The 13456-nt window shown below is 41.9% G+C and overlaps 1 protein-coding gene across 3 annotated transcripts in view; it reads left to right on the forward strand.

The window, feature by feature from the left end:
• The first annotated feature begins 4869 nt into the window (after window positions 1–4869).
• cntrl (centriolin) overlaps window positions 4870–13456 on the forward strand; it is a 108986-nt gene continuing 100399 nt past the window's right edge. For 2 of the 3 annotated variants that reach the window (XM_036980322.1, XM_036980324.1), the window contains exons 1-5: window positions 4870–4943; window positions 5827–6092; window positions 6187–6317; window positions 12485–12615; window positions 12768–12909. In XM_036980322.1, the coding sequence (XP_036836217.1) occupies window positions 4921–4943; window positions 5827–6092; window positions 6187–6317; window positions 12485–12615; window positions 12768–12909 (693 nt within the window). In that variant the 5' untranslated portion in view covers window positions 4870–4920. The remainder of the gene's footprint in view (window positions 4944–5826; window positions 6093–6186; window positions 6318–12484; window positions 12616–12767; window positions 12910–13456) is intronic. The other variant, XM_036980323.1, reaches the window with a different exon arrangement.

The following is a 13456-nucleotide window of genomic DNA, read 5'->3' on the forward strand; positions in this document are numbered from 1 at the left end:
GTGTTTACCTGTGGAGGTGGCTGTATTCAAATTGCAGGGGGCAGGGACACCAGAGGAGGCTGCTGTGGTGGTGTGACCAGGGGAGACTGAGGAGGCAGTTGGTCCAGAGGAGGCCGGTTTGGTGGTGACAGACATGGGGGGTGGTGTGGTGGTGGTGGACGAAACCGCCAAAGATGGCTTGGAGGAGCTGGTGTTTGTAATGGTGGGGTTGAGGGGCCGATTATAATGTGGCCGGAAGAGTAGGCACATGGCCTTCTACTGTAGCTGGGGGCTCCGGTGGCTCCTACAGGTGTTGCACACTGGGAGGCACTGGCAGCTGTCAGGAGTGGTTCCAGCGGGAGGTCCAGCGGAGGCGATGGCTTCAATGGTCTCATCCATGGCAGCCCTCTCCTGTGTTCTGAGGGCTGCCCGACCCTCTTTCTCCTCTGCCCTCTCCTTCTCACCCCTCACCTGCCTCTGGCGCGTGTATCCTTTCCCGGTGAGGCATGTGGCAACCACAGGTAGTCTTCTGTATTTGTCTACTTCAGGACAGTAATGATGTGCCCCAGGTCCTTTGCTATCTATTAGGGGGTGCTCTTCTAGGGCTGGAGCAGGGACTGGGACTGGAGCAGGGGCTGAGGGTCCTCCTGTGATTGCTGGGGAGGACAGTACAGTGCTGGTTCCAGGAGAGGAGGTAGTGGGACCGATACGGCACTAAACGGGACACTTCAATGGCTGAAGGGTCAAAAGGGAAGAGGCCATACTTAAACCCTTCCACCACGTAGCACATGTCCTTGCAGCGCTTGTACGGGTAGCGGAATACTCTGGCAAATTCTGATTTTGTGGTCAAAATGGCTGAGGTCTCCAGCTACCTTGGAGTGTGTGGGAAGACAAACAGGAGGACCCTCAGCCCCCGCCACAACCCCTTCCCTTAGTGCTGCCGCGAGCACCTCCGGGTCCATGTGGCTCTTGTGTCCATTTAAAAAAAATATATTTTACCATTATTTAACTAGGCAAGTAAGTTAAGAACAAATTCTTACTTTCAATGACGGACTAGGAACAGTGGGTAACTGCCCTTTTCAGAGGCAGAGCAACAGATTTTTACCTTTTCAGCTCTGGGATTCGATCTTGCAACCTTTCGGTTACAAGTCGACCGCTCTAACCAGTAGGCTACCTGCCGCCCATTAAAGAGTAGGCGCTCCTTCACTGCATGCTGAATGAAGTGCTGAAACCACTTCCTGAACAGGTCTCGGTCAATGTAGCCACTGTTTGACCGTCCATACAAGGCTTGGGGGGGGTGCCTCCCAGTGTATAGTGGCAACTGATGATAAATGATACATGGGAGATGATGATAAATGGAGGGACATCCTCCCCAGCTGTGTTGAAGCAGGCCAGCACTGTGATGTGCTCCTTGGTCCCCGGAGCCTGCTGGTACAAGTGTTTTGCGCCCCGGGGAGCCAGCACCTGGTCGCTAAGGAACCCAGACTCATCGCAGTTATAGATTTGTTCTAGGTTTCTCCCTCAATCCACTCTCTCTTCCAAGTGCTTCTCATATGAAGTAAAGAAGGTGTCTATCGTCAGATGTGTGGCACACTCGGCTCTCCCCTATCTAGGTTGTCCGGCCTCCTCATGCTCAGGTTCTTGTGCCTCTTCCTGAACATTTCCCACCACCTTTCCCCAGCGGTGGGATTGTTTCCCCTGGGTGCCGAAACCTAGAATATAAAATTGTCCATCCAGGATGAAAATGTTTGTTTTGGCATCACCATACACATCCACATTTACATCACACACATTGAGAACAGTCAGTCCAGCATTCTACATACATAAACGCATAGAACACCAAATATCTGCGCAGTAGATACATCGCTGGCGCAGTAGATACTGTGCTGCACCAGATAATTTTCATCCTCTGGTTCAAGCGATGTGTGTGGTCCACTGCAACAACCATGGGTTACCCGGCCGGCCACTCTGCCGAGGTGCACCTTGTTAGATAAGAAAATAAAACTGTTACTAGCAGATAAAATTCACATACGCGTGGTAATCTCCTAAAAACAAAAGATGCCTAACCTTGGCAGCCTGGCAGATAGCCATCCCTGCCCCGCAGTCCTCCATGGCATGTAAAATGTCCACTTCACTCCACTGCTTTCTCTTGACTTTCTCCATGCTGTGGTGGTAAATACATGTCGCTAAATAACTTGGCACACTATACACGTTTTAGAAAGATAACTTAATCTGAATATGTATAAACATTTACATTTCAGAGCTAAGACATTGAAAGGTGTTGATGAAAGTTATCACAATAACAAAGTGTACCCACGTTTTTTGTTTGATATCTGTAATGAAAATTAGTGTCCCAATTAGTTTAATATTGATGCATACATTGTAACATTTGACTAAATACTGCCTCTACAGTGGGGCAAAAAAGTATTTAGTCAGCCACCAATTGTGCAAGTTCTCCCACTTAAAAAGATGAGAGGCCTGTAATTTTCATCATAGGTACACTCATCTTAGGTACACTTCAACTATGACAGACAAAATGAGGAAAAAACATCCAGAAAATCACATTGTAGGATTTTCTTTAATGAATTTATTTGCAAATTATGGTGGAAAATAAGTATTTGGTCACCTACAAACAAGCAAGATTTCTGGCTCTCACAGACCTGTAACTTCTTCTGTAAGAGGCTCCTCTGTCCTCCACTCGTTACCTGTATTAATGACACCTGTTTGAACTTGTTATCAGTATAAAAGACACCTGTCCCCAACCTCAAACAGTCACACTCCAAACTCCACTATGGCCAAGACCAAAGAGCTGTCAAAGGACACCAGAAACAAAATTGTAGACCTGCACCACGCTGGGAAGACTGAATCTGCAATAGGTAAGCAGCTTGGTTTGAAGAAATCAACTGTGGGAGCAATTATTAGGAAATGGAAGACCACTGATAATCTCCCTCGATCTGGGGCTCCACGCAAGATCTCACCCTGTGGGGTCAAAATTATCACAAGAACGTGGAGCAAAAATCCCAGAACTACACGGGGGGACCTAGTAAATGACCTGCAGAGAGCTGGGACCAAAGTAACAAAGCCTACCATCAGTAACACACTACGCCGCCAGGGACTTAAATCCTGCAGTGCCAGACGTGTTCCCCTGCTTAAGCCAGTACATGTCCAGGCTCGTCTGAAGTTTGCTAGAGAGCATTTGGATGATCCAGAAGAAGATTGGGAGAATGTCATATGGTCAGATGAAACCAAAATATAACTTTTTGGTAAAAACTCAACTCGTCGTGTTTGGAGGACAAAGAATGCTGAGTTGCATCCAAAGAACACCATACCTATTGTGAAGCATGGGGGTGGAAACATCATGCTTTGGGGCTGTTTTTCTGCAAAAGGACCAGGACGACTGATCCGTGTAAAGGAAAGAATGAATGGGGCCATGTATAGTGAGATTTTGAGTGAAAACCTCCTTCCATCAGCAAGGGCATTGAAGATGAAACGTGGCTGGGTCTTTCAGCATGACAATGATCCCAAACACACCGCCCGGGCAACGAAGGAGTGGCTTCGTACGAAGCATTTCAAGGTCCTGGAGTGGCCTAGCCAGTCTCCAGATCTCAACCCCATAGAAAATCTTTGGAGGGAGTTGAAAGTCCGTGTTGCCCAGCAATGTTTTGACATCACTGCTCTAGAGGAGATCTGCATGGAGGAATGGGCCAAAATACCAGCAACAGTGTGTGAAAACCTTGTGAAGACTTACAGTAAATGTTTGACTTCTGTCATTGCCAACAAAGGGTATATAACAAAGTATTGATTTAAACTTTTGTTATTGACCAAATATTTATTTTCCACCATAAATTGCAAATAAATTAATAAAAAATCCTACAATGTGATTTTCTGTAAAATTTTTTTCTCATTTTGTCTGTCATAGCTGAAGTGTACCTATGATGAAAATTACAGGCCTCTCTCATATTTTAAGTGGGAGAACTTGCACAATTCGTGGCTGACTAAATACTTTTTTGCCCCACTCTGTATGTACTGTAGCTGTTGTAAACACAGCCTACAGTGATAGGTGTCAAAAAGTTCATGGTTCAAATGTAACTTTTGCAGATTGTGCAAAACGCCCCCGTCAGAGGATACGGTAAGAGCTTGACTTTCAGTTGTTTTCATGATATATATTATCTAACGCTTACAATTTATTTCCTTTTTGCTTAATTGGCAGTTATATCAACATTTAGCAACCAAGCTAGCAACATTAGCAAATCCGTTAACTATATTTGAGGTAAAAAGTTGGATATTTAATGTTGTTTGGTCTGTCGCGCAGTCAAAGTTTATATCGTAAATTAACAAACTTTTTTTTGTACATCGCGCTGGTCCGTACAATTGACCTTATTTTAGCGCCCCAAAAACGTAATACTTCCAGATCAACTGTAATATCAATGCCATTGTAAAGCACAATTTCTCCCATTTCCAACTAAATCAATGATGAGCCCTTCATGATGCCCATCTCTGCATGATTCAAGAAGGCAATGAGCTCCGTCGGGTCTTTTTAAAAATGGGGGGGGGGGGGGCGAAACCTATTGCGTGATAGTGAGGAGAGATGTTGTGTGGGGAAACAGCTTTTTTCACTCACTGTCCAACTTATCACCTTATCACCTATAAAATGTAATGTTTATGTTTATATAATGTGTCATTACATACATATTTGAAGGTCTGTGTCAAATTTAAATCTGTTTTTTAGGGAGGTGTTAAAGTGATCTTCAGAAGTAAACGGCGGCTTTTGAGAGTCATGATAGTTTGCAGTGATGACGCAAAAAATGACTAGGTATCTCCCTTACCCTGTCCATTTCTTGTTTTTAAACAGTGAGAGAAGTGCTACACTTGGTGGAGAGAGGCTGTAAGACAGAATTAGTTGCTTTATGCGTGCTGTACGTTACGCCATGACATGTCACGATGAAACGTACAGCGTCGGAGGGGTAAATTTTTTAAAACATTTTCTCCAATACTATAGACCCATTACCATGTCTGTCAATGCTTGAATAGAAACGTAGTTCACACCCCAGATTTATGTCAACACAGTCGCTACAGTCCCATTAGTTTTCTTTGCAGCCTCGTTTGAATGTCAGTTGCACACATTTGTACGGAATGGGGTTAACGTACGTTACAACGTGTATGTATACAAATGTGTATACATGTTACTTTTTTGAAAACCCTCAACCTAACTTAACTTACATAAATTGCAATAAAAATCAATGGTCAGCTAGTTAGAAGGGTGTCTTTAGGTGGCTCAAGGTGGTTTAGTCCTCCAACCGCTAGAAAGTGTCCGAATTTAGGGGGTGGCTGATGTTGGGGAAAAATTAGCTAGCTAACATTAGATAAAAATTGCTGACACCATTCAAATCAATGAGGTTTTGGAACTTTAAAGCCAATTTATCTCAAAATCATATTTTTGATAGAGCCTTACTAGCTAACGTTATCGTCCCAAGTGCTTGATATTGTTAATGTTTGTTGCTAGCTTTAGTTGGTTTGACTTGTGTTGACTTGTGTTAATGCACTGCTACTGTGAATAAAACTAATTTGTAAAGTTAGGGTATGTTACGTTAATCAGCTAGCTAACTAAGTAGCAAGCTAGCTAACTAACGACAAAGTTATTTATATCTTGGCTTCTACTAGCCAGATTCATTGGTTTTTGTTTGCTGGAAAGCCCTGATATGACTCAGCTATCTATGGTAGATCTTAAGACTAGCTTCATTCAACAGTCACTAGTTAACTTAGCTAGATATAATAGCTAGCTAATTAATTTTGCTAGCAGCTACCTAATGTTAGCTTCATAAATTGATCAAATCCCCCACTTCACAGCTTCACAATGAAAAAGGGGGTTACCCAGAGGATCTCACCAAGGAGAGGAGCCAAAGTAAGCTTAAGGATGCAGAGTCTGGGCTCACCACTGTTGGACCCTTACAGCCTTACTCCACATCCCACCCGTTTACCTCTCCACCGGACAACCCACTCCAAGATGGACAGTAATCACCAGTTAGACATTACTGATGCGAATGAAGATTGGCTACTCACAGAGACTGTGGCCATTGAAAGTAGAGAAGGACGAGTCTGGTCAAAACATTCAGGTACTAACTAGCTAGCTACAACAATTCCTTTAATGTGTTGCTTTCACCTTTGACCTGTTTGGATGAAACACTCTTTTTGGTCATTTCGGGTTAGATGAAGAGAGTATCCAGGGAATCAGATATATCACAGAGGACCTGATCTCGAGGCTGACCAAGCAGGACAATTTAGCCTTTGTACAGTCCCTAAACCTGGCCATAACCAAGAGTGGAGACAAGAAATTCAAGGTAAGAATTATGTGATGAAACTGAAATATTCTTTACCATCAGTCGGATTTAACAATCACCAAATCAGCACCACGTAGATCAGTGGAGGCTGATGACTAGAAACATTTAGGAGGATGGGAGACCCACGGTAAAGGCACACAGAGACAACAAAGCTTGTTTTCAAAATCGTCAAAGATAAACTATTTGAACCCAAAACCTTTTAATAAAGACATTTATAGTAAAATATGGGGAAGGGAATGGGAGGGCTACTTTAGAGTTTGGAAGGGATTCTGAGCATAGAGTGATTAACTGAAGTGCAGGACAGGGGTTGAGGTGTTCAGAGTATCGGATTGTCAATCTTGTCATAATTGTATCTTTTTTATCACACTTGATACTCATAATTGGATTTACTCGTGATCGGAAAACCCAGAAGTGCGCTTTAAATGCCAGTAAGTAAAGCCTATTCCTCAAGTGTGCATTACTATACTATCACTTAGAGTGCATCTCACAGTGCATCATTATGTTCCTTCACACACATTGTTCAAAGGTAAATGACCCCGATAGATGAAAATGCACATGATTTACTTACTTAGTCCTATTCAAGCGAACACTTTCTCTCCCGACACTTATGCCACAACATTTGTACAATTAAAATAAACAATCGACATTTGTCATTTTATTTTCAAATGATCTGCCGCTTGATAAACCTACCTGGGCGAGAAAAATAATAGCAAGCAAGCATGGGCTTGGATCGTGATATAACACCGTCAGCAATGGAATAATTATACGGACAGACTAAGTAGACAGAAAAAAACAACCATATGGCTTCAGCAAAGTTGGCAGGATATTATTCGATTGAACAAAAATGACTAGCTACGGACTCTGATTCAAACACAATGTTTGGAGAAGGGAGACTTGTGCCATGAGACGAGTGAAACAGAGCTTGTTCTAATCCAATCGTTGCAGCAGGCTCAACCGATACCCCGCCCGTTTCTTTACAGACTGAAGAACTAGCCAATAGTTGTTTAGAGCACACAGCACTTCACACTGAGTGAAAGAGCGATGTGTGCTGGCAGCTGAAAGCACATTTTTTAGATCACAGATAATTACAAAAAATGTGTCATAATCGTATTTGGAAAATTCTCCATATGCGTTACGATACTAATTTTGTCTGAAGGTAAAGTGATGTGGAAAATACATTGGATTTGAAAAAAAGTCATCAACATCAATTGTTGTTTTTAGGGAAAAATGTAATCCACAGGTTTCAAATATGTGTTGAACCTTATTGTGAAATGCTTACTTACAAGCCCTTAACCAACAATGCAGTTAAGATTAATAAGAGTTAAGAAAATATTTACTAAATAAACTAAAGTAACAATAACGAGGCTATATATATGGGGGTACCAGTACCGAGTCAATACAGTGGGGCAAAAAAAAGTATTTAGTCAGCCACCAATTGTGCAAGTTCTCCCACTTAAAAATATGAGAGAGGCCTGTAGTTTTCATCAAAGGTACACTTCAACTATGACAGACAAAATGAGAGAGATAAAAATCCAGAAAATCACATTGTAGGATTTTTAATGAATTTATTTGCAAATTATGATGGAAAATAAGTATTTGGTCAATAACAAAAGTTTAACTCAATACTTTGTCATTGCCAACAAAGGGTATATAAGAGGTCAAACGTTTTCTGTAAGTCTTCACAAGGTTTTCAAACACTGTTGCTGGTATTTTGGCCCATTCCTCCATGCAGATCTCCTCTAGAGCAGTGATGTTTTGGGGCTGTTGCTGGGCAACACGGACTTTCAACTCCCTCCAAAGATTTTCTATGGGGTTGAGATCTGGAGACTGGCTAGGCCACTCCAAGACCTTGAAATGCTTCTTACGAAGCCACTCCTTTGTTGCCCAGGCGGGGTGTTTGGGATCATTGTCATGCTGAAAGACCCAGCCACGTTTCATCTTCAATGCCCTTGCTGATGGAAGGAGGTTTTCACTCAAAATCTCACTATACATGGCCCCATTCATTCTTTCCTTTACACGGATCAGTCGCCCTGGTCCCTTTGCAGAAAAACAGCCCCAAAGCATGATGTTTCCACCCCCATGCTTCACAGTAGGTATGGTGTTCTTTGGATGCAACTCAGCATTCTTTGTCCTCCAAATACGACGAGTTTTTACCAAAAAGTTATATTTTGGTTTCATCTGACCATATGACATTCTCCCAATCTTCTTCTGGATCATCCAAATGCTCTCTGCCATTAATACAGATAACAAGTGGAGGACAGAGGAGCCAGTTAAGCATTAGGGGGCGCTATTACATTTTTGGGATGAAAAACGTTCCCGTTTTAAACAAGATATTTTGTCACGAAAAGATGCTCGACTATGCATATAATTGACAGCTTTGGATAGAAAACACTCTGACGTTTCCAAAACTGCAAAGATATTGTCTGTGAGTGCCACAGAACTGATGTTACAGGCGAAACCCAGATAAAAATACATCCAGGAAGTGCCGAAGTGAAGTCTTTTTACGCATTTTCATTGAAGAATAGCCGTAAGGGAGCATATTTAGCAAGTGGTCACATGGTGTCTCCTGCAGAAAATCTTGCGTAAAATACTGAGGTAGCCATTTTTCCAATCGCTTCTTATGAGAAACCAATTGCCTCACCGGATATATTATCGAATATATATGTTAAAAACACCTTGAGGATGGATCCTAAACAACGTTTGCCGTGTTTCTGTCGATATTATGGAGCTAATTTTGAAAAAAGTTTGGCATGGTAATGATGAACAAACGGGAGCTATTTCGCCTACACAAATAATATTTTTGGAAAAAAGGAACATTTGCTATCTAACTGGGAGTCTCCTGAGTGAAAGCATCTGAAGTTCTTCAAAGGTAAATGATTTAATTTGGTTGCTTTTCTTATTTTCGTGAAAATGTTGCCTGCTGCCAGCAGAGCCTAGCATAGCATTATGCCATGATAAACTTACACAAATGCTTGTCTAGCGTTGGCTGTAACGCATATTTTGAAAATCTGAGATGACAGTGTGATTAACAGAAGGCTAAGCTTGTGTTTGAATATTTTTCATTTGGGATTTTCATGAATAGGAAAAGTTTCTAGGGGTATATCAATGTCCGCTGCGTTATGCTAATTCGTTTGAGGCTATGATTACGCTGCCGGATCCGGGATTGCTAGTCGCAAGAAGTTTTAAAGAAGAAGTTACAGGTCTGTGAGAGCCAGAAATCTTGCTTGTTTGTAGGTGACCAAATACTTATTTTCCACCATTTATTTTCAAATAAATTCATTAAAAATCCTACAATGTGACATTCTGGATTTTTTTTCTAATTTTGTCTGTCATAGTTGAAGTGTACCTATGATGAAATTACAGGCCTCTCTCATCTTTTTAAGTGGGAGAACTTGCACAATTGGTGGCTGACTAAATACTTTTTTGCCCCACTGTATATTGGGGTACATGTTAATCGAGGTAATATGAACATGTAGGTAGGGGTAAAGTGACTATGCATAGATAATAAACTGCAAGTAGCAGCATCGTTAAAAAGGGGAGGGGAGGGGAGGGGGGGGGGACAATGGAAATAGTCTGGATAGCCATTTGATTAGCTCTTCAGCAGTCTTAGGGCTTGGGGGAGGAAGCTGTTAAGGAATGTTTAGGACCTAGACTTGGTGATCCGGTACCACTTGCCGTGCGATAGCAGAGAGAATAGTCTAGGGTGGCTGGAGTCTTGGTTGTGTACGTAGGGCTGTTTTCCTGTTGGAAGGTGAATCTTCTCCCCAGTCTGGGATCCTGAGCGCTCTGGAGCAGGTTTTCATCAAGGATCTCTCTGTACTTTGCTCTGTTCATCTTTCCCTCGATCCTGACTAGTCTCCCAGTCCCTGCCACTGAAAAATATCCCCACAGCATGATGCTGCCACCACCATACTTCACCGTAGGGATGGTGCCAGGTTTCCTCCAGATGTGATGCTTGGCATTCAGGCCAAAGAGTTCAATCGTGTTTTCATTAGACCAGAGAATCTTACTTCTCATGGTCTGAGAGTCTTTAGGTGCCTTTTGGCAAACTCCAAGCAGGCTATCATGTGCCTTTCACTGAGGAGTGGCTTCCGCCTGGCCACTACCATAAAGGCCTGATTGGTGGAGTGCTGCAGAGATGGTTGTCATTCTAAAAGGTTCTCCCATCTCCACAGAGCAACTCTGGAGCTCTTTCAGAGTGACCATTAGCTTCTTGGTCACCTCCATGACCAAGGCCCTTCTCCCCCGATTGCTCAGTTTGGCCGGGCGGCCAGCCCTTGCAAGACTCTTGTTGGTTCCAAACTTCTTCCATTTAAGAATAATGGAGGCCACTGTGATCTTGGGGACCTTCAATGCTGCAGACATTTTTTGGTACCCTTCCCCAGATCTGTGCCTCAACGCAAATCCTGTCTCTGAGCTCACTGACAATTCCTTTGACATCATGTCTTGATTTTTGCTTTGACATGCACTGTCAACTGTGGGACCTTATAAAGACAGGTGTGTGCCTTTCCAAATCATGTCCAATCAATTTAATTCACCACAGGTGGACTCCAGTCAAGTTGTAGAAATATCTCAAGGATGATCAATGGAAACGGGATGCACCTGAGCTCAATTTCGAGTCTCATAGCAAAGGGTCTGAATGCTTATGTAAATAAGCTAAAATATCTTCTTAGCAAAGAGACATTTCTCAAGCAAGAATTTTGCTGAGACTGACTGGGGGTGGTCTAATTGGGCAGATGAAAACTAGCTGTTATTGACAGAGGTTTGTAACTCTCCTTCTTATTGGTCTATTAACACATTTACTGACGTCACCAGGCAGGCCAAAACTCCACCACACCAAACAGGTGGACATTTTAGGACGGTCTTTTCAAACAGCTCTTACACAAAAAGGGCATTATCATAATTTTCTGAATTTCACAGCATTATTCCAATCTCATAGTGTGGGAATATGTATTAAACACAAGCAGGAAATTCATGATTTTGACTGCACAGGGCCCTTAACCAAAAATCATGGTTGTGCTTTTAGATGGTTGAAATTGTAGTGGTAACACATTGGAAATTAAACTACATTTTTGCTGTCTTTTTGAGTGGTTAAATATAGTTTAATCTCATTGATCAATGTCTCAACCAAATATTACCTGACTTCCACATTGAAATGACGTGGTGTGCCCAGTGGGATCAAATGTAGATCAAATTAAACTTTCCTGAATTAAAGCCCTGATCATCCACATACCTGACAATAACTAACAACTGCAAGCGACAGATGTCTGGTTTCATCCATTTGCCATGCGAAAAAATGTGCTGCGTCAACCTCTTTTTAATCACACTTTTAACTTTCTATCATCTGCCCTTGGTTCGTTGCAGGACGATCAACATGCCCCCTAAAAGCAACTCTTACATGCCCAAAAATGAAGTATCACTGTTTCTTCTTCTTACCTTCTTCTTGTGTTGCGCAATTTAAGCAGAACTTCCTCCATTACATGATTGATACAGCTTTTTCCCAGAAGCTGAAATCTGATGTAGGCAATGAATGGCTTCTTCAATAAAAAAAAGGCACCATTTATCGTTAGCGTTAGCTTGCCATCCTGGCGGTGAAAACTGCACTCTGGTAGCTAGCTACTTGCTACTAAATTTTGCAGGACAAATTGAAGAAAATGACACTACATCGACACACAAATAAAGATCTAAAACCAAGGAAAACAATATATAATCTACCTCCGCTGTCTCCTGTAGTTTGAAGAAACTAATTTGAATTAAATAATGTCCTAAAAACTATCTCAATCAACCCAACAATGTCACCAAGCTTCTAAATCACACATGCGTAGTACTAGGCTCATTCTCTGATCCTTTGATTTTTATGGACATGTCAGTTCATACTGCAAAAGCTTTGATGGGTTGGAGGACGTCCTCCGGAAGTTGTTATAATTACCATGTAGGTCTATGGAAGGGGGTGAGGTGCACGAGCCTCCTAGTTTATTTTTGGATTGAAGTCAATGTAGCCAGAGAAGGTTGGAAAATAGCTGTCCTCTGGCTACACCGTGGTGCGTGATTGGTGACGTGAATATATTAAAATATTTTTTTTTTACTGAGTAGAATGTTCCTCCTCTGAGGAGCCAACACTGACATAGATACAGATGTAATACAGTGCCATATCTCCTGTGTTTCAGTTCATTGAGAATTTGGAGAAGTGTGAGCACCTGCAGATCCTCAACGTCAGCCATAATGTCATTGAAAAAATTGAGAAGCTTGAAAAGCTGCACAACTTGCGGGAACTACATCTCTCTAACAACATAATCCAGTAAGAGCACAGCACACTTAAACAACACCTTTTATTGATGTACTCTGCCATTGGGTTAACAGACTACGTGTATCAAACATTTATTATGATTGCTAATTGTAATATTGTTTTTTGTAATAAAACATTTTAAGAAACGTTGTTTCTTTCTGCAGTAAAATTGAGGGCCTAGAGCACATGGCAAGTCTTCAGCTTTTAAATCTTTCCAGCAATGACATTGAACATGTGCCTCTATGGCTGGCTAAGAAACTGAGATCACTCCAGACTTTAAACCTTCAACGTAACAAGATCTCTTCTGTGAGTATCTCTGTTTTTCTCCTTCATCTTGCACCACATATGCACTTCATTTAGCCTGTTTATATCTTTCCAATTGTAGCTAGTTTATGATTTATAATTTATTCATGTCAGGGGTGTCATTTCAGCTCAACTTAAAGAATGGCAAAGTGATGGAGTAAGAGGATAAAAAAACAATATTTGAAGATAATTTACTGCATTTCTACACAATTTAAAAACTCTAAATGCAATTTGGAGAACAGAAATGATCACTTTGTTGCTGTAGCTTCATTCACCTCAGTCAATAGGGAACCTAACATTCTACAAACACATGACATACAATAATTAGCTGCCTGCTATGCACTAGCTCAGAACCATGATTAAAACTCTAGTTTAGCCAAAGCCATGTACTACAGCCATCTTTACATCTGCAATGTGTTGAGAAAAAGTTACGCTGTTTACAGTAGCTGCGTCAATGCACTCTCCATAAAGCCAGCCAGCCATACAAACAGCCTTCCCTCCCTCTCCCAGGTGTTCGCATGGTCCTAAAATCATCGGCTACGTAAAAAAA

This window comes from Oncorhynchus mykiss, chromosome 6 (genome assembly GCF_013265735.2).
Source record: "Oncorhynchus mykiss isolate Arlee chromosome 6, USDA_OmykA_1.1, whole genome shotgun sequence".
NCBI lineage: Eukaryota > Metazoa > Chordata > Actinopteri > Salmoniformes > Salmonidae > Oncorhynchus > Oncorhynchus mykiss.